Raw genomic sequence first — 25,914 nt, forward strand, 5'->3', positions numbered from 1 at the left:
TCATAAATTTTACACTCTTTTCTCCTTGCCCCCAAAATAGTATGCTTCCTCCATATTTTGGTCTTTGTCCCATGAATTTTATACTCTTTTCTCCTTGCCCCAAAACTAATTTACTTCCCTCAGAATTTATTGATAAGTTGCCAACCATTTACATCTCTCTCTCTCTCTCTCTCTCTCTCTCTCTCTCTCTCTCTCTCTCTGTGTGTGTGTGTGTGGAAAAGAGAAGAAATCAATTGAAGCATCAATTAGATAAGAAATTGACTGCATGGATTAGTAATAACCCATGAGCCATGATTCTGTTATTAGGTAAATCTAAACCTGTAACGATCCGGATTTTTGACCTAATTTTTTTTTCCTAAATATAATATTATTAGAATTATTTTTCTTAATGCAATTCTTTTTTTAAAATACAATAATGCATGCAATATATACATGCATTCTTTTTAAATTTTTCCTACACACAAATTACATGCATGCACAAATACAAACTCATTCCGTCTCTCCGTCTCTTACTCAGTCTCTACTTCCTCCCTAACCCTAAAATCAAGCCCAATTCGTCCATTCCAAATCCCATGAACCCAACCCCATTAAATTCACTCTTATCATCTTCCACCAAAATTCTCCTATAAATACCCCACCCTATTGACCCACGAAAATACCACGATATTTTCCACACTCCACCGACCAGAAAAGAAGAGAAAAACAGAAGAAACCCAAGCTCCAATCAATGGAGTTTTAGAGAGAGAAAAAGAGAGAGAGAAAAATAGATTTTGTACCAAGACCAGACCGAAATCCAATTCGATCGTTCCAAACTCTTCCCACAACTCCTAGCATCACCAAACATCATCCAATTCGACCCCACGGTCTCCCGATCAAAGAACCCGAAGTCTTTTTCCCCAAAATTCAAGATTCATTTTTAAATCAATTCGATCCGACTCAAAATATTATAATCCATTCCAATCTCTTTTCCAAATATATTAAGTGTTTATATGCTTAACCCTATGTCCCAAACGAAAAATATATAGTTCACTGCGCATTTTCTGCCGTATTCACCAATATGATATTATTTTTGAGCCAGACATTTTATTTGTAATTATTTACGAAGAAGATGACCCTTATGATATTTATTTTACAATCTTTATGATATTAATATTATGAAAAACTATTGACTTGATATTATTTTATTACAATGTAATATCCACTTAGTATAAAACGTATTAATTATATCAGTTTAATTTATCTGGTAGATTGAGTTGGTTTTAAATGTTTCGAAACAACTTTGCGACCTTCCAAACCTCATTTTTTATGCCCGGACTATTTTTCCTAGACTTTTCACATCTCAAAGATCATAACTTATTAAGATCATCTTTTTTTTATTTAATTATCTATTTATTGAATTATTTATTAGTTATCTTTCAAAGTTTACAAACAAAAAATCTTTGCGACCTTCCAAACAACGTTTTAACACCCAACTATTTTTCATAGACTCCTTGCATCTCAAAGATGATATCTTGTTAATTTAATATTTGTTTTAATTTAATTTACTATTTATTGTTATTTTTATAGTGTTTCCAATCAAAATTACCTTACGACCTTAAACCATATTATTAATGGCCGAGTAATTTTATTTAGATTCCTTACATTCCGAAGATGAAACTTTGTTAATCTCAACATTTTTAATTAGTAACTATTTATTATCTATTTACTTCACTTTCGGCCACTTTATTTAACGTCTTTATTTAAATTAATTCCGCGACTCTCCGAACCCAACTTTTGACACTCTACTGGTTGCATAGGATCTTTAGGACTCTTATTAAGGTCATGTTAATTATTCTAATATTTTTCCTAATTAATGCATTTAATGAGTTTTTAATTAATCTAATTACTTGAAAATAATTAACAGGAGCTTAGAAATTTTTTTTTTTTTAAAAGTTCTTACTTATTATCATCTGGTCATGCGATATTAAGGGCAACGGCCCATTCATAAAAAGTTGCATGATTGCATTGCTTACTAATTGTTTTAATTATTATTTGTTTTAATTGTATATTGCACAAATACTTGATTTGAATGCTAGATGATAAGTGTCAAAATATGTATATTTTGGCCCTCCAATATATATTTATTAGTCTTTTATTTTTGGTAACTGATTGTTATTATTTGTTGTTATGTATAAAGGTTGCTCGAGCTCGATTTTCAAGATTTTGGGGTAAAGACAGAAGTTAGCAAAAGTTTTGAGCCAAAGCGCGAAGTAGATGAAACCCAAGGGCCTCTATGTGATTCTTCCTTTTTTTTTTTTTTTTTTTTGATCAGAAAAAAGGGTGGGAGGGGGCGACCAGCGTAGCAACCCCCCTTGGGCGTGACCATAGGGGCTCCCTACCCGCTGTGGAATGTTCGGTTTGAGCCATAGCTACTGTCCGGAAAGACAGGCCGTCACCACAGCACCACCTATGTGATTCTTCCTTTCAATTCCTATAAAAACCACTTTTTACCCTACTGGTCTTCGGAGCCTTTTGGAAAAGAAAAGAAAAAGAAATAAAGACGGCAGCAGCGAGAGAAATACTAGAGAACGAAACGACGAGGCTGCCGAACGGCTGCCATCAGGATTTCTTTGTTCCGAACATTGTTTAGTTTTTCTTGTGAGTTGTTTTTCTTTTCAAGTTATTTAAAATTTTGTTCAATTACTCGTATTCTAGTAATTCGTTTTAATTTTCGTTCTTCATTAAAGTTGTCTGTTTGTTTTTATTTGGTTTGGATCTCTTGTTTATTTTTCGTATTGAGTAATAGAAGCATGTTTCAATTTAGGGTTTCTTTTGTTTATTGCTTAATGTTGAGTGAGTAGTCGTATAAGTAGGGTCGTGGGGTGATTAGCACACTGTGGTCAGTCTGGACACTGCTTTTATTTTTAAAATAAAATAAACAATTTTAGATTGGAAAAATACTTCCCGTAGACGAACCTGGGCATTGTCGGAGCCCATGTGAATGGGGGAATGGGGGTCCAAAACTCGTTCTTCGCTGCGCGTGGGTGAACGGCGACCATAAGGGTTTGCATCTTTCGGGATATCTTTTTCTCACTAAAATCGAACGTTTTAAGAACACCGATTGGAGCAGATTAATCCGGACTGGTTACGAATGATATGAACTCTACGACTGTACCTTCCTTTTATTTATTTGAAAGAATACATCAATTTGTTAGTTTTTATTAATCTCAACCAAATCGACAAAGGGTGGCTACCTATGAGCCCATTTAAATTATAACAACCCGAGTTTTTAAGCAACACACTTCACCGTCCTTAGTGGATTCGACTCCGGTCTTACCGGGTATTGTGCTACATTGGTCTCCGTCCTACGCTTGGGGCAACCCATTATTTTAGGTCTAGGAATCGGTCAAGCACTAAATTTGACCCTAGAGACATGAGGTGGTATGCGAATATAATTCACCTAGTTGATGCTAGGTAATGGATGAATTGGAAAGTTTTATTTTTAGATTGCCTGCAGCCGTGATTTTGAGATGTGATGAGATTTGTGATGAGATTGAAACTGGCGTGTGTCCAGTGATGAATTGATAAACTGACTTGTGTCCAGTGATGATGGTGAAGTGGTATATAAGATAGGCAAACCCTAGTTGTGATTCAGGCATGATAAGCTTTCTCTTTGTTGTAGTTATTGGGGTGCACACTCGGTATATAACTTAGGTGTACCTGCGACAGCAAAGAGAAGTGATCTCATGGGACTGAGCATGGCTAGCGGTTGGGGGAGGAAAGATCTCGCGGAGAGATCTTAGATTTCACATTAGGATAATGAATAGTAATAAATTGGTGTTTGTAAATCCTTATTCTACTCTTTCGCATTATTATTATATATCTTGTTGCTTGTTAGCTGTAAAGTAAGAAGGGTGGTTGGGTTGGATTATTCTACTGAGTGATTTATCACTCACGGATACGTCTGTATCCTAGCGAATCGTTTGCTTCGGCGATCAATTTGCCAGTGGGCACAGGATTCAATGGAGAGGATTCAAAGATGTTGCAGTCCAACACAGAAAGAATATCAGGAACGAATATCGAGTATGCTTCGAATTTGTATCAAGTCTAGAGTCAGCTCTGAAGTTAATGTATTTTGAATCAGTAAATTTATCTTATAACTGTAATAGCTAAATTTTATTTTGAAAAATTATATTTATTTAACAAATTTTCTTAAAATTTTATTTTATATTGCTTTCGAAAAATCGGGGTGTTCCAAAACCCTAGGTCCTAATTTGAAAGCAAAAACCTGTATCAATTTGAGACAAAATTAATTATTTGTTTGGTTGCATCTTTTTTTATGTGTGTTTTTTTCTCATGCTTCATATTTGGTATGCAAGAATTCTTAATTTGTATTTTTTCAGATTGTTAAATGATATTTATTTCTCGACTAGATTGTTAATTAGATTGTTTAATGTCTACCATCTGCATTGATTAATCCTAATTAAGGATATTGAATTTTGTGTTCTACGTTAGGTTCTATCATTTGCTTGACGATTTATTAGTCCTAAATTAATGGGTTGCCCCAAGTGTAGGATGAAGACCGACGCAGCATAATATCCGGTAAGACTGGAATTGAATCTACGAAGACGGTAATGTGTGCTGACTAAAAAGCAATATGTTTGTCCATTACATATCACTTCATTTACAACTGGCTATGACGAATTTTCGTATTTGGTGAGTAAAACAATAAACATAATACGCACAATAACAGAAACTATATTTATTCTAAGGATATTGATTTTCACACTCTCTTTTTTTATATTCACTCTTTTTTTTTATTTTTTTAGTGTTGAAAGTGTATGTGTTTTTTGCTAAAATACAAAAAGAGAATGTAGATATAAAAAAAAAAGTGTGAAAATCAATTCCCTTATCCTAATTTCTAATCAACAAAAGAGGGTCACAATATAAGTTTGCAGAGGTAGTTAGTTTGGATTAATGATGATAGGCGCGTGATATCATAGATATGAGCGCCTAAGTAGGGCAAATTAGAGCGTTAGAGGCGCGTTTTATCTCATGTTCCACTTGATGCCGTATTTTGTCTTGTTTTGGGGTTTTTCGTTAAGTTTTGCAGGAATAAGGTGGATTTTACGTCAAGATTGGATTGCAAGGCCTTGAAGCCGGTAGTTGGAGGATTTGGTAAAAAAAAAAAAAAAAGCACAAAATTAAAATATTAAACGGTGTTTGAAGTAGGTCCATATGGGTCAAGAGTTTTTTAGCACCGGACATAATTAGTCCACGGCAAGAGTACTGAATTTGCAATTCAATTGGGTGGACCAAATGCTTATGTATTTAACTAAGACTAACTGGTGGGGCCATATAAAGGAATTAGGCCTTTAGTCAATTCTCAGCCCATGAGGGTTTGATTAGTCGGCTACAAAACTGATATAAAAGGGATTCCCACGGACGATTTTGATGGATGCCCACGCACGCGGACTATTCTCATGGACGAAGAACAGAAAGACGAACAGGGGGCCGCGAGGTTTTTATGTTCCAAATATATTACTGTATTAGTTTCTTCGGAAATTTTCTTTCCTTTTAAGTTATTTCAAGTTTTATTCAATTATTCGCACTTCGGTAATTCGTTTTAATTTTAGTTCTTCATAAAAGTTGTTCATTGGTTCTTGTTTAACTTAGATCTTGTATTTATTTCATATTCCGAGCAATAGAAGCATGTTTCAAATTAGGGTTACTTTTAATTTTTTCTTGATAATAAGTGAGTAGTCATCGGGGTAAGATCGCATGGTGATTAACACGCCGTGGCCAATTCGGGCACTGCTCCTATTTTCAAACAATGAATCAGACAATTTTAGATTGGTTAAATACTTCCCGCAGACAAAACAGGGCATTGTCGGAGCCCATGTGAATGGGAGAATGGGGGTCCAAAACTCATTATCCGCTGCGCATGGGTAAACGGCGACCCTAAGGTTTCGCATCTTGCGGGATATCTTTTCTAATCCAAAATTGAACGTTTTTAAAAACATTGAATAGAGAAGGTAAATCCGGACTGATTACGAGTGCTAAGAACCCTACGATCGTACCTCCTTTAAATTATTCGAAAAAAACAATCAATTTTTTTGGTTGTAGTTAATCTCAATCAATTGTCAAGGGGTGGCTACCTAAGAGCATCCGCAATGGGAATAATCAAAATCAATAACAAAAATGTGTCACATCAGCATTTGATTATCCATTTAGTTCATAATCAAACTTAACAAACTTTACCCCCACATTGGTTATTTTTGCATCCCTATAAAAAAAACCCCCATAATACGTAATGCACCTATGTCCAATTACAAACGAGTTCTAATCACGCATCTGACCACACCAAATTATTCTTCTCGATGAGACGATTCTAATGTGGGGTGTTCTTTAGTTTTTTAGTTTTAAATTTGGTTATTGGGTTTGATTATTGAGTTTTGGTTGTTGATAAAAGTTGTTAAGTTTGGTTATGGAATGAGTGAAATTTGGTTATTTGCTAAAAGACTTGTAACTTTGCTAATTACAATGTCAGGTATTTTTTTAGCATTGTTGTTAAGTTTGCTTATCCATACCAATTTGCTTATTACAATGTGGATGCTCTAAGAGCCCATTTAAATTATAACAACCCGAATTTTTAGTCAGCACACATCACCGTCTTTGTGGATTCGACTCCGGTCTTACCGAATATTATGCTGCGTCGGTCTCCGCCCTACGCTTGGGACAACCCATTAATTTAGGACTAAGAAATCGTCAAACAAATGACAGAACCTAATGTAGAACACAAAATTCAATATCCTTAATTAGGATTAAGCAATGCAGAACACAAAATTCAATATCCTTAATTAGGATTAAGCAATGTAGATGGTAGACATTAAACAATCTAATTAACAATCTAGTCGAGAAAGAAATATCATTTAACAATCTGAAAAAATACAAATTAAGAATTCTTGCTTACCAAATATGAAGCATGAGAAAAAAAACACACATAAAAAAAGATGCAACCATACAAATAATTAATTTTGTCTCAAATTGATACATGCAGGTTTTTGCTTTCAAATTAGGACCTAGGGTTTAGATTTACCTAATAACAGAATCATGGCTCATGGGTTATTACTAATCCATGCAGTCAATTTCTTATCTAATTGATGCTTCAATTGATTTCTTCTCTTTTCCACACACACACAGAGAGAGAGAGAGAGAGAGAGAGAGAGAGAGATGTAAATGGTTGGCAACTTATCAATAAAATCTGGGGGAAGTAAATTATTTTTGGGGCAAGGAAAAAAGAGTATAAAATCCATGGGACAAAGACCAAAATCTGGGGGAAGCATACTATTTTGGGGGCAAGGAGAAAATAGTGTAAAATTCATGAGGCAAAAACCGAAGAGTATTAAATTTATGGGGCAATTAAAATTATCTTCAGGGCAAAAACCCCAAGATATAACACACATGGGGCAAAACCATGAAAATGTCCGGAGAACATATGTATATTACTAGGAGTTTTGCAACTCAGTAGGGTCAATGGACCCCCCTTGCCCACACATAGGTCCGCCCTTGAAGGAGACTAGTCAACTGTGGTCTTTGAAAGGGACGGGTGTGATGAATATGGAGTCTGTTGGCTCAATATCTTCATAATTAAACCAAAAATGAATATAATTGGAGTAAATTATTGGAAATGCAGGGATGAAAAACTAGGTGGTAAATGCTAGTACTTAATTAGTAGACTTTTAGGCAAAATTCAAGTCCACTTGTTGACATCTTTTGTTGTAAAAAAATGACAAAAAGTCATATTTTATTTCAAATTTACTTTGGCTTTATCAAATATCTTATATCATTCAAGCCAAGTGCTCTGCATGACAAAATGAGAAGGGTTTAATTCAATTGTCTGATTTTGAGATCATAATAACGATTGACAATAAATCGGTATAACAGTATTATTATTTTCAATCTTTGTGCTTTGTAGAAAGTTAAAGGATGACTATATCAAATTCATTTTGGCACGAGCGTCGAGCAGATGACCTTGTTATAAAGAGGAGCCAAACGAAGAAAAATACTCTCTCTCCATCCCATTTTGTTCGGTCTTTTTCGTTATTCGTGTCGTTCTTTAAACTCTTATATGTCACAATTTATATTAATATTTTTCATAATTTTCAAAAACTTTGTATTATAGACCTAATCAAGAACTATGAAACAAAATTTATATTTTATATTTTTGATGATTCATATTAAAAGATATAAGCGATTGAAAACTGATACAAACATCAAAAAAGGCCAAATAAAATGGGACAGATGGAGTAGTTGTACACTTCCCTATCTAACCGTGCACTCTATTACTCATATATTACTCCATTTGTCCCATTTTTAAAGTTCAGTATTTTATTTTGGGTTGTTTATTAATAAGTGTCAATTTTGTAAAATTAGTGGGAAAAAGCTGGTACATTTTCCATTTTGCCCTTAAAAGTAAATTCTATTTTGAAAAGTTAGTGAGTAAAAATGTAATGATAATATCTCTAAAGAGGGTAAATAGGAAAAACGGAGATAAAAATTGATGTGAAAGGTATAATGATTATATTTTCTTAATAAGTTGGAATTACGAAACGGGACATTTAAAAAGGGACGGAGGGAGTAGTACTTTTGCTTTGAGAATTGCGTTCCTTTTTTTCCGATTTTTTTCCAATCTGATAGGATCACATTTTTTTTCTATTTTTTTGAGGAACTCAACAGAAGTAGATTATATTGATTTAATTCGAGTACAATCTACACGGTCCACATACCAATAATAAATAAAAGCCGCGTCACAGAAAGGAAAAACTCCATGTGTTACAACATTTTCTTATTTTCTTTTTCAATTATTGGAATGGTTAGGTGAATAAATAAAAAACTATTGATAGAATCCAGGCCGTCGATTTTATAAAGCAAAATGAATGATTTAAATTATTACAATAAATTATCTTTGGGCCACACACGACGGTGGTGCAAACTTCCAACTTTAATTTCTGTTCTCTTTTCTAGTAGTAACTTGAGAACCATTGGCTAACAAGGCGTAATGGGTTCAATTATCACCGATAAGACCCGGTTCTTTGCTTGATTATCCGGAGCTCCATGCCCATCTCCGTTCTGGTAAGTGCATTCACACATTCGAGCAACGTTAATAGTTGTTTCAGTAAATGGTTTTTCAAATGGAGAATCAACTGCTAGTACTTGTTCTTTGTTCATCTTCTCCCATGCCTTGTCAATCAATTACCTTACGTGCTTTCGGGCTTCTTGTTCCGAAAGCCCGGTTTCGTGCATGTAACACAGGATTGAGTTCGCGTATTCACCTCTCTCCAACTCAACCTGTGACACACACACAAAAAATGAGGGTGTCAGACTTATGATTCACCTCTATATATATATATATATATATATATTTTTAATGTTTTGGAGAAACAAAAATAATACGTACCAAACACCGTTAAGATTAAAACCGGCTTTTCATTGAAATATTTTCCTTTTGAGCATATGATTTCCCGTGTGGCTCAACTGACTAATTCCTGATCAGAATATGGGAAGCTACCTAGGTTATAAACTTATAGATGGGGTAAACCCTTGATCTGAGCCTTTCCTTTCTGAGAAATAAACTGTAGCAGAACAATGTAGGAATTAATGGAGTGTAAATAGCTAGCATACCTTGGATGTGGCCAAATCATTGGAACGTCGAAAAATGAGGGATGGACATTCCATGAGAGGATGGTACGACTCCTTCTTCTCCAAGCATTCCAGAGCCTCTTTTGTAATAGTTTCAGTCAACAAGAAGTAGGCATGAACTGATACAAGCATCATCGATGCCGAAACCACTCCACTCTCCAGGTATGCCTTAAACGTTGGAGTCTCTTTTTCAAAACACCACTTTGCTTCCACCAAAATTGATTTACATAAATCTACCCACCGGGGTATAGATAGAGCTCATTATTAAATAAGCCACTGCAAATTTATAGAAACTACAATTGCTGGGTTAAAACTAGAATGGCACTATGGATAAAAGGCAAATTTAATATGCATGAATATTCTGTGAAAGATTTCAAGTAGAATCTGGATGGAATTAGGAAAGTGAAGGTGTAAGGGGTTTTCTCAGGGTTCAGTCTGGGCTGCATTGGGGTTTTGGGGTTGGATCTGGTTTGGGCTGGTTTGGGTTTTTGGGGTTGGGCTTTTGATCTTCTTTTCTTGTCTTTTGGGTTTGGGCTTTTGGTCTTCTTTTCTGGTGTTGGTTGTGTCAGGGTGTCTTTTTTTTGGAGTTTGGAGAAAATGACAACCACTCCGCTTGGTTCATCATTCTGAGAGTAACTTTTATTCTTGGCATAATTTTTAATAAATTTTTTTCTCTCTATCTCTTTTTATTCATTACCATTCAATTCTCAAAAATAACTTTCTAAAATCTCAACCAATCAAAGTGAACGTGTTTGGATAATTAATACTTGTTAACTGGATGTCATGTTGATGTTCTATGTAAAATTCCAATAATTCTTTAAGCTTTGGAGGACCAAAAGTATAAGATCTGTTTGGGGTAGGCCTGTCAATGGGCCGGATCGGATCCGGATCCGATAAGACATAATTCGATCCAGATCCGATAAGACACAATCCGATCCGGATCCGATAAGACTTAAATCCGATAGTGGTAATCCGGATCCGAAAATCCGAATCCGATCCGGAAACTTTTTTTACTTCAAAAATTTTAGCAAAAAAAAAAAATTTTTTTCAAAAAAATACAATTTTTTTTTCAAAAAAAAATTATTTTCCGAAAAAAAATTTAAAATAGAAAATAAAAATAAAAATACAACTTCTTAAACATTTTTTTTTTCAAAATAAAAATTTTACTATTTTTTTTTTAAAAATGAAAATTTAAAAAAAAAAGTTCGGATTCGGATTGATAACGGATTTAATCCGATCCGATCAGGATCTGATCCGGATCCGTATTAAATTACCGGATTCGAATTATCGAATTATCGAATCGATGTTATCGGATTCGAATCCGGATCCGAATCGAATTTTTCGAATCGGATCCGGATCGAATCCGATCTATTAACAAGCCTAGTCTGGGGCACGGCAGCCAGAGTCGGATGGTTTTAAAAAACGGACGTTACACCATCACGTAACGAGATTTGGAATGGCCGGTACCGTTACGGCGACGAATAACGGTGTTGCCGGAATTCACTGCTGTAACGGCCGACATAACGGGAATTGGGCGTGTAACCGCCGTTACCCCCGTTACACAGTTCCAGGCAGACCAGACCCTGCAGAGAGAATCGCAAGTTGTGGCTTACAAATCACCACACAGAAGCCTTGAAATGGAAATACGGAGTACTTCGTAGTTAATTGTGAGAGATAGAGAAGCCTTGAGAGATAGTCGCCGTCGTCGGCTCCTATTAAACTGGGTTTCAAAAGAACACAGAAAACGCTCTAACAGTCGTCGGCTCACTGTGGTTGCACAGATCCGCAGTGGAGGAGGTGCCCGTCCTACCTACGTACGAGTGAGAGATAGAGAAGGTGGGGTCGGTGGAGGCGTCGGCCGTCGATGGCAGCGTCGGTGGTCGAACGATCCAGGAGTGGTGGAGGTGGGGGTTGTCGTTGGTGGTTTGGAGGTGGGGAGAGAGAGAGACCACAGCTGTTGTCCCATTTTTCACAGCACACGTATCACAGCTGTACCAGACTTGGCATTGGGAGAGGTAGAGTTAATTAATTTTTGAGAAGAGTTAGAGCATCTCCAATAGCCTCAATTTAATCCTAGGCAAAGAGACTATCCAAAAGGTCCAAATGGTAGTTTAGCTAGCTCTTTCTAATGTGAAGCTTCCAATAGCATAAGCAATTGGCCCTTCAAAAAATTGCAAAAAAACGTTTTTTTGTTGCTGATTTTCCCTGATTCTTGGTCTTTGTTGTTGCAAACAACACAGATTGATCTTTGCCCCCAGGTTGAATGGTTACAGTTTTTTTGTTTGCCAATCCTATAACAACAAACACATTAAATAGGTACTTCATCATTCAAGCCAAAAGAAAAGAGAACCTATAGCAAGCTGGTGTAGTTCTAATTCCCAAACTTTACACCAAAACTGGTGCAGTTCCAGTTCCAATTCCAACAATGGCAGCAATAACAATTCCACCAAAACTTGATCCATGACTGAATTCAGAACCAAACTTTGCAGCAAGAAACAAATATTGATAATAGAATTTAGCATATGAGTCAGCCATACACAAATATTCATCAGATGTAAATTTCGCCATCAAAAGGCTTACAAAGTTCGACACTTCGATTACTAACAAACTTAGCCAGCAAAAACCAGCAATCGTCAAGGCAACAAAAACCAGCAATCATCTACATTCTTGATGACAAAACTATAACAAAAACCAGCAATCATCGAGGCAAACTAGTTCAACCCCGCCAAAACATGTAGATATCCAAAAAAGTTCAATGGCTAACAATTGTAAATCCTTTTTTCGCGTTGTTGAAGGATTTTCCTTTGTCGGCTTTGATAGTACTCTTGTTGCACATGAGGCAAGACACTTGTATCCACCAACATTATTCTCTCCTCCTCTTTCATCTCTTCCACACGAAGCATTTTTTGCTTAATGGAGATTTTCTCTTCCCCTTGACGAAGTTTCTCTTTCTCAAGTTGGAGTCTCTCTTGCTCTTGAACTTTTAGCTGTTGGATGATGTCCATTTTCTTGTCACTTGCTTTTTTTTGTTCTTCCTTGATATCAGTTAGTATTCCTGCAAGAGGAGAAGTGGAAATTTTAGCTTTCTTTCTTTTTTTCAATCGCTCCTTCTCACCTTTATTACCCGGAGGTCTCTCCAAGTCCACAAAGGTGGCATCACCTTCTCCAAGATCTACCAACTCTGGAGTAGAAGGAGAAGGTACTGTCCAAGTTTTGTTCTTCTTTGGTTTTCTCCTCTCAAAGTCCTCCAACCACTTTGGTTGATATCTCAACTGTTTCCAACAGTGTTCAAACTGAAATGAGCTATTTTTTGAGCTATTTTTTGAGGTCTCGAGTGACTTGTAGTAAGTTTTTGCTTCAGAGACCTAAAAACATATTAAAAAAATTACATCAAATGTAAAAACTATGAAGTAATGAGCAGCTGTAATGGTTAATATTGAAGCTCAATACCTTGTCTTCCTCGGTCACACCACTTTGATGCCTCAATTCAATTTGAGCATAGCATCCACAAAACTTGTTAACAGAAAGTTGAATCGCTGACCATCTGTTCATTAGAGAGTTCTCATTACGCTCAGAAACGAAAGACTTGTGCTCGTGGAAATAATCCCACACTCTTCTCCAATATGTTTTACGTTTTTGGTCATTCCCTTGCACGGCATCCAAGCTTATATTCAGATATGCCGATACAAGCAATTTGTCTTCTTTATCGGTGAAGTTACCACCGCGTTGCAGTTTCTTAGAAGTGGATCCCATTTGAGCTAAGGTTTGAGATGCTTGGGTGAACTCTTCTGCATTTTGATTTGCATAAGTAAATCCAACTTCATCTTGAGGCTCCATTGAGAGTTCATCTTCTAAGATCAAACCATCTTGTAAGAGATTTGTGAAATATGAATTTTTCTGCACATCCATCCCTACAAGAACAAGAAGGTATCAACAAAGCTAAGTAATCCAGTGAAATATGCAAAATTCCAGTGCTTGACTGATGGAAACTTCTACTTATAAAAAAAAGGGGCTTTCTAGCTTCTAGATTATAAAACCGTTTGGGTTCCAAAGCTAAGTAATCCAAAATTCATGTTTTCTAAATCACAAAAACTTTTGAACTTGAATTCTGGCAGTGACAACATCTCATGCCATTGCATTTGATCAAATTAAGTGGTGAGACAAAGAGAATCGACTGTGCTTTTCTGAAACTAAATCCATCTCTAAGTGTATCCTAGCATCACACAGCAATCACCAAGGTGTGTTTTTTTTTATCAAGAACTCCCAGTCTTTTAATAATCACAACCGCAGTTCTGCCAATCCACAGTTCTATCCCTTGTAGCTGGTCTGCCATTGCAAACCAGCCTGAGTATCAAATACCCCCTATTCATTAACTAGTGGATTGAAAATGGGTAAAAATAGATACAGAGTACTTCATTACAAAACAAAAACAAATAATAATGCCAAGTCTCGTTCATTTCAAAACATGTTTCATGCTTGAACTAATTCAACTGTGATGAAACCCAAAGCACTTTCTCCGTGACAAAATTAAAGCAACACTAGCTAGCCTAGTGAACTAGTGGTTGCTTGGTTGCTTTGGCCGCATTCGTTGATAACTACACAAAATCAGAAAGCCCTTCAAAAAAATTTAAGAAAACACATTATTTCTCTAAATCACATTGGGAATATTGCTGCACCTTCAAATCATTAGTAGTTCTTTGAATAAGGAAACTAAATGCTCAATGGGGCGTTTTATCAAACAGCTAATATACAATCCAAGCAACTTGAAGGATTGTTCTGTCGGACTTTATACCATTGAGACCTAATCTTCTCCAATTTCATACCCAAATTGATATGGCTGAAAACAATCCATATTCTGAACCAAAATCACAAGTAGAACATGTAATTTCAAAAGAGGGAGAAGCATACCTTGTCTTTTAGGAGAATGAAAAATCTCAGCAAACCCACCAGCAATGAATCTGCTTGTGGAAATAGAGATGAGAGAAGTAGGAAACTGAGAGAAACCGAGAGAAGTAGGGAACTGTTGGGCGGGAGAATGGAGATGAGTCATGAGAGAAAGCGAGGGAAACTGAGAGCGGGAGAAGAAATCACCACAGACGAGAGCTACAGTGCCACGCCAGGCCAAATGAGCTACTGTAGCGCAAAACCAAATCCCCGAGCGTGGAGCTAGTCTGCTGGGAAGGGATTTTTGGGCTTTGGCTAGTTATTTTGCTGAAAACCCACATTTGCTTAGCCTATTGGAGATGCTCTTACAGGGGTAATTGAGAGTGGTCTGCGTGGACATGAAGTAAAAACAGAAGTCTCGGGGTCCCACATTTCACTTTACTTTATGTATTATTGCCCTGTGTGACCTCAGAATTTGAATTAATGTAACAATTGACGCTAATATTCTTTTTTACTATATCAATGATTTTTTTTATCATTTGCTAGTGCTTTAAAAGAATTCACGATTGCGGTTTTCGATTCCCGTTACATATTGACCAATACTCCCGATATCTGTTACCCGTGACCGTTATGCCGACCGCGACCGCGATTTAAAACCATGGTTTGGGTCTTATCTGTTTTGAGTCCACGCTGTTAATTTCTGCTGATGAATGTAATGACTAATGCAAGATGCCATCTTTGGTTGCTGGATGATCTTAATTATTTCTAAAGTTCTGCAATGATATTATCTATTCTCGGTCATATGCTGTGATATATGGAGTTACTAAGTGCTGCCAAGACCTGGTTCAATTGTTGCTGATAAGTATTCCGAGGAGTGATTAAATGTGTCCATTAATGTAGAAACCAGTGGTGGGGATGGTTATGGGCTCATTCAATTTTCCCATTGGATGTAACTTTTCTTTTCTTTTGTTTCCTTTCCTTGGCCTTTCACCATGCCTCATCCTAGCTCTGTGGCTAATTTTTGGTCTCGTCTTGATGTACCATTTGTCGAGTTTTTAATAAAAATCTTGTTGCCTATAAAAAAAAAACTACAATTGCTAAACCTTATCTTTAAAACAATATATAAGATTTGTCACTGATTCATTTTACCCATTATATGTAATAACCTCCTAAGTATAATGGGCCCGAGCCACTTGCCACATGGAGAGGCACACAAAAAGTGAATCGAAATATTCTGGTACTTCTTCTATCTCTATTTAACAGTCTCTTGTTCTATTCTAACTAGATAAAATATGAGTTATATTTTCAAAATGGTACGTAATAAATTTTATATGTAATTAATATGAATCTTATTTGATAGATCTCTGTTAATTCTATTACACAATATTTTCAAAATCACATATAAAACATACATTTTACATTAAGAGATATAAGAAATTGAAAAGTAAAAGCACTGTTAAATGGGAGCAGAGAGAATATATATTATAGGGCCTCTAGTTTGTACTATATATATAAACTAAAATTACCAAAGTCCAGTGAATGAGTTAACCTACGTAGTGACAAGAAAGAGACTTACTGCTGTAATTGAAACTTCACATTTTCCTTTTTTTTCTCCTACAATTTTGAAGAAAAAAAAGTAGTACGTGTATACATGCCGCTTTTTTTTTTTTGGTGAGTGCATACTTACCGCTCTTGTTAAGTATGGAATGATGTTCGCTCCTTTTCGCTTAAGAATGTCATAAGCCATTTCATTTGTAGTGTTGTAGAGAGCTGGGAACCACAACTTCATGTAGTCCGGAAGGATTTCCGCAGCATTTATATCCCATCAACAAAATAACAAATTATCAAAACTTCAAAGCCACAACTATTGGTCTTTTGCTTGCAAATTTACAATGCAAGGGCATTAATTTGAATAAGCATTGGGCTTTCAAAACAAAGAAACATAAAATGAGTTGTAGTTCACAAACTTGTCGACAGCAGCTGTGAAGAGTTGTAGTTCATCCAAGTATCCGTAGATGTCATAGACATCATCAATGGTGGTTATGATTGCTCCCAATTTTGTTAAACTCTTTTGGCAATCACTGAATTTAGGATCGAAAACCATTCCCACACTCCAAAAGAAGCACTCCATCAGTCTGTCCCTTGCAAAACTCAACTTTTTATCAAGCCGATATCTTCCCACCACCTAAAAAGTAAGATAACAATGGAGACTGAATGGCTGATTAATTCACAACACTTGTGATTGGATGTGGAACTAATGATCGATTAATACTCGAATAGTATCACTTAATTAATATATACTAGAACCTTCTCACTTAATATTCAATTTCCTTAAACTTTCGTATTTGAATCTAAAATGTAAAGTCATGATATTCAAGTGTGGCTTCATTTGAGGGGGGGATCTCATTTACCTTGACATGTCTTTGAGCTCTCCTTGGAGTAATGATTGCACCATGTTGCAATCCAAGTTAGCCATTTCAAGCAGCAAATGATTTGCATCCTTCCTTTTACCATAAGCCTCTATATACCACCTAGCCTCAAGCTTAAACATCCTTTGGTGCAAAGGCATTTCCAGTGCATGATCTATTTGTTCCACAAGGTCTTTGTCCACTATCTTTCCCTTTATGACCTTCAGATGTTTGTTTGTGAATACTTTGGCCTCTTCCATAAGATTTTCCCCCTCAAAAGAAAGATAAGAAGCTTCATACAGACTGAGCAATATATCCCTTGGTGTCCTTGCATAGGGATTCCATGAAGTTTCCACTTTTGTCCTTGAATCTCTGAAACACATCTGTACAACATCGCACAAATCCTATCTGTTTATAATTATTTTTGATCAGCAAATCCTATCTGAAGTACTTACATTACCCATATCTTCTTCTATCTTGTTTCTGTTTAGTTTTGTCCTTGCTTTCTATCTCCTTGTAAAGGGGAACGGTAGGATTTTTGTTTTTTAACAATCTTCTTATGTTGTTTTACGCAACAAAATGTGAAAAAGAACAATCTTTTATTACCACTATGCCCTTCCATAAGGGAGTCGACTGATGAATCTATTTCAAAATGTAGTTCTTGTATGCTACTCATTCTCAATCAAATGATTATGAGATTAGTGTTTTTTTAGAAGATAATTTATAATTATAAAAAATTGGATTTTTTTTCAAATACTTTGTTAGATTAAATTCTTGAAAAGTGCTAACTGATTGGGGTGAAGTTTTGCGCCTCTAAAAAGTAAACCTCAAAGACAGAATCTGGAAAGAACCTAATTTGTGCTCTCATTTTGCAAAGAATTAATTCCCTATTCTGACACGTGATTGAGACGATTTGAAAATAATATGTGCTTTTTTAGAGAAAAAAAAACATAAAGACAGTTTTCCGAAATTCTCAAACTTGTGTACATACTCCACAGTGAAAATAAAGACTCTATTCGTATTTTAAAGTTAAAACTCAACCAGATCGAACTTTAAGTTTCAATCAATTGGGGTTATTTATATGAATCTGTTTTTTCCATTAAACTCAACTATAGCAGGCATCGTGGTAGGTGATAGGCTTCAATTCATAATCAAAAATCATGTCATAACGATCTAACCAAATTTTTTATGCACTAGCTAGCTGGTTGTCAGTTACCCAACGTGAATCCCTCCTTCATCTTTTAAATAATTTTGAAAAAGATTTTTTGCTAGAAAAGATTATATTTTTATCGTTTCGATGAATGAAAAGGAGAAAAGTGAACCTTGAGAGGCCTTATAACCATGTTGTCTACAGAGCCTAAAGCAGAGAGCAGTGGCATGAACACTAATCAGTTGATCTTCCCGCAGATTAGTTCCATTAATCACAGACATAAGTATTCTATCTAGTTCTCTCGTGATATCCTTTTGAAAGTGATGGCTCGGTCCCAACCGTTGGATATCATCTGTTAGCTCTAGTATTGTCAATGGATTTACATCTGTATCCCCAATCATAGCTTTTACCTCCCCCTTCAGTTTCTCTGCCCTCTGCATTTGTTTTTCATCCTACAAGAAATATTACAAGTAAAACTGTTATAATCAGCAAAATTTATACATAGAGCCAATCAAATAAAAAAAAAAGGAGCAAAATTTATCTATGGCAAATTACTGTAATGCATGGTACCTACATTTCAAGAAAATTTCACTTTAAAAAACTTGGTAATTTATATTTAACACCACACTCCTATCTCTAGGGGCGGCACCACATACCTCTAACAGTGTTTAGTTGAACACCCTAACCTTTCAATATTTTTCAGCACACATCTAATGGGCAATGAGTTGTAAGTTTAAGTCCACTACAAGAAAATTGAGATTTAGTGACAAAAATGTTGTGGCGATTGCAAAAATTGTCATTAATAATAACTATTTAGTGAAAACAATAAAGGTTGTTCTGATCAAAAAAAAAAAAAAACAATAAAGGTTGTCACTGAAAATAACTATTTTGTGACAATTTTGGATCTCGTCACTGAAAGTAAGTCTTTAGTGACAATTTCTTTATCTAGTCACAAAGAAATTGTCACTAATTTGGTGCAACAATTAATTTGTGACTACATAAAAGTTGTCACAAAAGTACTTTATTAATTAGTGACAAAATCAGCATCTTGTCACTAAATCAACCTTGAGGGTGAGATGGGTTTGGGGTATTTTTTTCCGTTTTCCTTTCCTGTTTTTTCGGCGTATCCGGTTCTTCTCCAACTGGTTTCCCCGGTTCAGTTGTGTTCCAGTTCGGGTTTTCCCCAGATCTGGAGGGTAGAGGAAGTGGGCGAATAACATTGCCGAGGTTCGGTCTCTTCGAGGCATTGTTGGTCTGAGGCTTCCTTAGATCCGCCGGGGTGCGGCGGTGGGAATAAGTTCGTGGTGTGTTCGGCTTCAACGGCTCGATCTTACAGAGGAGCGTGCAGATTTACGGGTGCCATGGGTGAATCAACTAGTTGGTTTTGCTCCGGTAGGAGAGCTGTATTTCTCCATTTTGTTGTTTCTTATTTGTTGTTGCATTTCTGGATTTTAGTTGTGCTTCATGTTTACTGCGGGTTTGAGCTGGAGGTCCGTTAGGATTCTCTACTACCATGACCTAGATTGGTTCCAAATCTAGGCGTTTCGTCGGTCCTGCTTGAAGGAGTGCCTGTGTCGAAGTCTTAGTAGTTTTGCTTCTTCCTTGTATTATTTGATGAAATCTGTATTGCCTTCGGATTTTGGAATGAAATTGACAGTTTCAAAAATCAACCATAAAAATTATTTTAGTAATAGCATTTTCATGTGTCACAAAAGTACTTTGTCAATGATTGACTACACTTCCTCTCACATGGAAGTGTACAAGGGGTGGTCAAGTGAGCTAATTATGCTAAATTAAATGCATTAGTGTCACGAGTCACGATCATAGCCGTTGGATTGTATTTTAGATGGTCTGGATCTACAGATGGTTTATGACCAGTCATCCACCTTCTGCAGATCCGGACCATTGAAAACACAATCCAATGGCTTAGAGCAAAAGTCCAAACCTTAGCTAAAATCCGAATGTTTTGACTTGAACAGCCGTGAATATACACGCGCGCACTGGCACGCGCGCACACACACATATATCTATATGTATGTATGTATGTATGTCTGTAAGTATATATAAATGCTGATGACACAATTAATTAAAAGACAATACACAATAAAAAATGTGATAAGCAATTTGCATTACAAAACTACAAAATTAATAAAAACCCAAGTTAGTGCAACAAAAATATAAAAAATTTAAATACATAGCAGACTTGGGATGGACTAGCAATTTGGGATGGAAGAAGTAGATGATAAGAAAAAAAGATTTTGACAAAGTCCAGGTGGATTATAAATTGGAGCCCTGAGTTTTTTATACTTTATATATGATATTAAGATATTAATATAACTTTAGGCATTCCTGTACATGAGAAAATATCATTATAACGAAAATATGTGAACTTTTTTATCCCCAAAGGAAATTCCATGTAAAAACTAATGAAATACTCCCTCCGTCCCATTTTCTTTGGTCTTTTTCGATATTCGTGCCATTTTTCAAAACTCTTATATCTCTCAATTTATAATATTTTTTATAATTTTAAAAATTTTGTATTATAGATCTAATCAAAAACTACCAATTAAGATTCATATTACATATTTTTGGAGATTCATATTGAAAGATATAAGAGTTTGAAGAAATTGGCACGAATATTTAAAAAGTCCATAAAAAATGAGACAGAGGGAGTAGTACAAAGAAACACATATAGCATAAAAATATAGGAAAAATTTCAAAAAAGCCCCTGAACTTTGAGCCAATTCACAAAAAAATACCTAAATTTTAACTAATGACAAAAAGACACATAAATTTATCACTCCTTTAACAATTAGCTAGGCCCCCGCCATCCAATTCCATCAATTTATAACAGATGGAGATAACAGAAGGCATTAACCTTTCTTTTCTTTTCTTTTCTTTTTTTACTTTCATGTCTAAAAACTACTTTTAACTCTTTCTTTTTTATTAGTAAATAAATATGCAATAATTTTTTTTTCTTACTATTTATCAAAAATTACTTTAACCCAATTTTTTACTATTTACAAAAATAACTTTAACCTCCCCCTTTTTTTTATTTTCAAATTTTACCTTTTCCTCTCACTCTCTCCCTCTTTTCTTTTTTTATAAATTCGACCTCACGCCACCAAACAACCCCACAAGAAGTTTATAAAAACTTCTTTGCTAAATGAACGTCCTATAAATAACTCCTAGAGCAGCCAATGCCTATCCCATCTCAAAGTCATCTCTTGCTAGAATTCGAACTCAAAAACAGCGCTTGCAGTTCGGCTGACAAATTTGAGAACACAATTTCGACGTTTCCAATTTTTTTTTTCTTTCTATATCAGACTATGACAAAAGATGACAACAGTACTACTACTATATTGTTTTGAAATAGAAACAAACAGCAAAGGTTCACAAGGGTGAAATTGAAATTGATGAAAGCGAAATACCTATTCAACTATGGACAGTTAATTAATTTGGTAAATAGAAATACTCATGACATTGTGATTTTTCAAGGACATGATGAAATAAGAATTCCAAGCAGTTGGCTGGTAATTCGCAGATCGCCTTTGGGTAGTCTGTTGTGAATCTTCATCAGCCATTTCTGAGGATTGGAGGTAGTACAATCTTGTATGAGTACTGCAGTGCACAGGTTTCGTATGAGACATGCAATGCTAACCCTATTAATTTATAGGCCAATTACGATGGACCAGCGGAGACTTTTTGGGGGGATTGGGTCTTGACCCGCGTGAGTGGAGAACCCGGATCCACTGACCCGCGTCCCTTGTTATCCGCATTTGACCCTCGAGATTGCTTTCTTTTGTGAGCCGTTGGGAGTGTGTGGTACAGTTGGTTGAAACTTGCACGAGAAACCCGATATACTCGGATTTGAAAATGAAGATATGGTGGTAGTTCGAATGAAAAGGTCTTTTTGTGACGAAAAATTTCATCAATGATTTCTTATATTGGCGACGAAAAATTTCTTCACTGATGTGACTCAACAGTGATGAATTTTTCCGTCGCCAAAAGAAATAATTGATGATGAAATATTTCGTCATCAAAAAGCACAATAGGCGAGGAAAAAAACTTCGTCACCAATTACTAATTATTGGTAATGAAATATTTCCTCCTCAAAAGGCATTATAGGTGATGAAAAACAGATTTCGTCACCAGGTGAGAATCCTTGACGATCCTTAGTCGACAAAAAAATTTCGTCACCCATACTATTTGTGACAAAAAAACTTGTAATCTATCACGATTTTCATTCGTGTCCAAAATTCAAATTTCTTTTTATACAGGTTCGATACTATGCACGGGTTTTACGCTAGTATCCTTTTACAAAGATTGGTCCATGACAGTGGCTTAGAAGTGTCTTTTTTCAATGTTTCTATTGTTGAAGCACTAATAGACGACTTTTGAAGTGTATTTTTTAAAAGTGGACTGCAAAAATCATTTCTCATATTAGAATTACTATCGTATGTAGAATCAGTTAGAAATATTATAAAATTAATTATTGGAACATTGCCTCAGGCTATTCATAACGGCATAATAAAAAATAAATTGTTTCTAAAGTTAACAAAGTTGGTGCAAAAACTGACTCACAATAGTATAATTAAACTTAGTAATATCCTTAAAAATAATTAAATTTTAGATTTTGAATAACCAAAACTAACAATATTTTCCAATAACCAAACCTACTCGACTCTGTCCATATCAATCTGTTGCTGCTGTTTCCTCTCCCAAAATTCAACCTTCATTCTGTCCCATCCAAATTCAACAGCGTACGTTCCAACCTAAATCTATCCCTCCTATAACTAGCTAGCTATATGCTACTACGTACCATCCAAAGTGGGTTGGACTAAATTAATTATCTTTTTTCTTAATGACGAAAAGAAATTTTACTAACCTCTGAAAATGTTACAAAGATTAATAGGACAAGAAAACGTAAAGTCTAATCCATGGAGAAAAGTGAATGGCGGGAAACAAAATGGGTGATAGATAGTGAAATGGAAGTGAGCCTTTTATTTTGGTTATGAATTAGAAGTTATTATTATGAATCTCAAAATTGTTAAGTTTAGCAACTTCTTAAATAGATAAAGTTCAAAAATATATATATATATATATATATATATATATATATATATATATGTGTGTGTGTGTGTGTGTGTGTGTGTTGCCTGCTTCCCGTGTGAGTGGGTGACTGACTCAATGCGAGTGCTTGCGCAAGGATTTGTGCATTTTTTCTTAAGAAAGTCCCAACAAGTCATAAAAACCATTTATGGTAGAAGCACTGAGCTATGGACTAGACAACGTATGAATATTGAATTCCTATCATCCTAGGATACAACTGGTGCTATCAATTCTTGGAAATTCTTGTTTACGTGTAGGCACAGAAAATCAAAAAGTTGACTTATTGGGTGTTATGGTCGGGAGTAGGCTTCATTGGGTGGATATTATTTTAAGTTGACTAAGTGGGTGAAAGCTTGTGTTGTGTTGTGGGTGTGTGTGTGTGTGTGAGAGAGAGAGAGAGAGAGAGAGAGAGAGAGGCCGTGCGTGCCTGTGAAGTGGTACGTGGTGAAAGCAATAAGGTTCCTTCTCTGAGATATAAATTCTACCACCAGTTTTTGGAAGATTGGGTGGAATCCCATGTGAATCAGCAAGGACCACCGTACGGCTTTGGAGTATTAGGATTGATGTGGCGTTGTAATGTTGGTGGCACAGGATTATTTTAGTTGTAGTATTTTATTTTAGGCAGACTCATATTGCTAGATATAATATTATACTTGCTACAGTTAGTAATAATATTGCTATTTAATTATTTTGCTCAGGTTAGCTCAATTTTCGTTGTTCGATTGTCTTACCTTTCGATCCAGGTAAATGGTTAAGTATGTTACGCAATTTTGAAAGTTTCTTGCGTCCCTTAAAATTATTCTCTTCAAAAATTTATATGAATATTATTTAGAAACCCATAACTATTTATAATTTGTTCTATGAATTGGCATGCGATAAACTTATATTTTGATGAAATCAATTGTTACTCCCTTCTGACATACTGGGGGAGCTAGTGTTTGGATCATATATATCAACCTGTTCTTCTGAGGAAACACCCACTGTAGGATGTGTCGGAGTTGTCTCCATGTATGGCTTGTAAACTGCCACCGTTTGTAATAGGATGCCAATTGGGATTGGTGGATCAGTATGTTGCCTGGCAACTTGTTCCACATTGCTTGAACTTAAGAGTAGAACTCGAGAAGGGGAGTAATTTTCACTCCCCTATTTTTAGTGTAGAAGAGTGTGTATTTTTTTTTTGCTAAAAGACAAAAAAAAGAAGAAGAAAGACTATATAGATATAAAAAATGGGAGTGTGAAAATCGTTTTCCTTCAAGAAATCATTATTTTAGATACACTTATGATTCTATGAATGGTACAATTGGTTACCTAATTCAACAGACAAAGTAAACTCAACGTAAACATGATTAGATCGATTAGCTAGCATTTGCAAACATGAAAACCTCGATACAAATAAAAAAATGTCCATATCTTCATATGCTTGAAAGGAAACTATTAACAATATATTCAACTATCCAAAGCTATGAAATTCTCAAAATTTAAGAGTCTTTCAAAGCTTTGAGACCACACAAATTAACTACCATATACCATTCCCCGTGAATATTCTTATACACAATCGTGGTCCTTCCTCGAGTTCTCAAAATTTAATGTCCCGGGGAGGACTATTAATTAACGTGGATCGATGATCAACGAAGTCATACTCGTGATTTGAGGTGTTCCTGTTGCATTTTCTCATTAGATGGTTCTCCCTCTCTAACGTGTATGGTGATTTTGAGGTGTTCCTAATTTGATTTATCACTACACACCGGAATGGAGAATGGAGTTTTTAAAGTGAAAAAGATGTGACGAATATGCAATGTACATGTAGGATCAGTATTATCTTGTACTGGTAAGTTGCATATAGTATTGTAGAGATGGCAAATGAGCGGGATTGGACGAGTTGAAATAGGTCATGGGTTGAATATGGACGGATTAAATACGTGTCAATAATATACGGGTTGAAACGAGTCGGGTGGAATATGGGTCAAGTCATGCCCAACCCAACCCAAACCATTTCCTTCATCCCCCCCCCCCCCCCCCCCCTCTTTTTCAAATATAACTTAGGCCTCAAATTTATTATTATTTTTATTTGACCCCATCAGGTGCCAACTACACTCAAATCTATCGATCACCTCGGACCTTGAAAAATCGACACACAAGGTCTTCAAAAAACAAGTATTGAAGCCATTTTAGGCTTAAAATGTTGGAATTCGGTTTCACTTTATTTATTTTTGGGGGGAAACGTTTTACTTTATTTTGTGTATCGTATTTTTTGGGAACAAAAATAAACGACGACAAGATAAAACTTACATACAATCAATCATGCAGACTAGGGCTGCGTTCTTTTTAACTTAACTTGTTTCTTCGCTTTGTGTGTTTTATTTGTCTTTTCTGATTTTTTGTTAGATTTGCGTGATTTTTTTTTGTATTAATCGTCCGTCTCGACGAGCCTCCTTATTTAAATTTTTTCAACATCGGTCCAAATTCTTATACTTTTTCGATTTGACTCGTCGAGACGAACGATTAATCCTAGAAATTATGACCAAAAATTAAATAAAAAATTATGAAAAGTTAAAAATATCGAAATAAGTTTCAGACTTGTAAGTTCAAAAGGACGCAACCGGTATTCGAACGAAGTATTGAAGCAATTAGAGGCTCAAAAATTTGCCTATCAAAAAAAATTAGAGGGTCAAAAAATTT

General features: G+C 35.5%; 1 protein-coding gene and 1 pseudogene across 1 annotated transcript; both read right to left on the minus strand.

Annotated features, from left to right (window-relative positions):
* Positions 1 to 8,704: 8,704 nt before the first annotated feature.
* Positions 8,705 to 19,370, minus strand: LOC131323631 (tricyclene synthase EBOS, chloroplastic-like; annotated as a pseudogene).
* LOC131323091 (glutathione S-transferase T3-like) lies at positions 12,182 to 14,940 on the minus strand. The gene is made up of 3 exons (XM_058354717.1): positions 14,590 to 14,940; positions 13,132 to 13,592; positions 12,182 to 13,046 (listed from the first exon to the last, which is right to left on the minus strand). Exons 1-3 carry the CDS (start codon positions 14,729 to 14,731, stop codon positions 12,441 to 12,443), a joined length of 1,209 nt encoding a protein of 402 aa, XP_058210700.1. The 5' UTR covers positions 14,732 to 14,940; the 3' UTR covers positions 12,182 to 12,440.
* Positions 19,371 to 25,914: the final 6,544 nt, after the last annotated feature.

Source organism: Rhododendron vialii, chromosome 4a (genome assembly GCF_030253575.1).
Source record: "Rhododendron vialii isolate Sample 1 chromosome 4a, ASM3025357v1".
Lineage (NCBI taxonomy): Eukaryota > Viridiplantae > Streptophyta > Magnoliopsida > Ericales > Ericaceae > Rhododendron > Rhododendron vialii.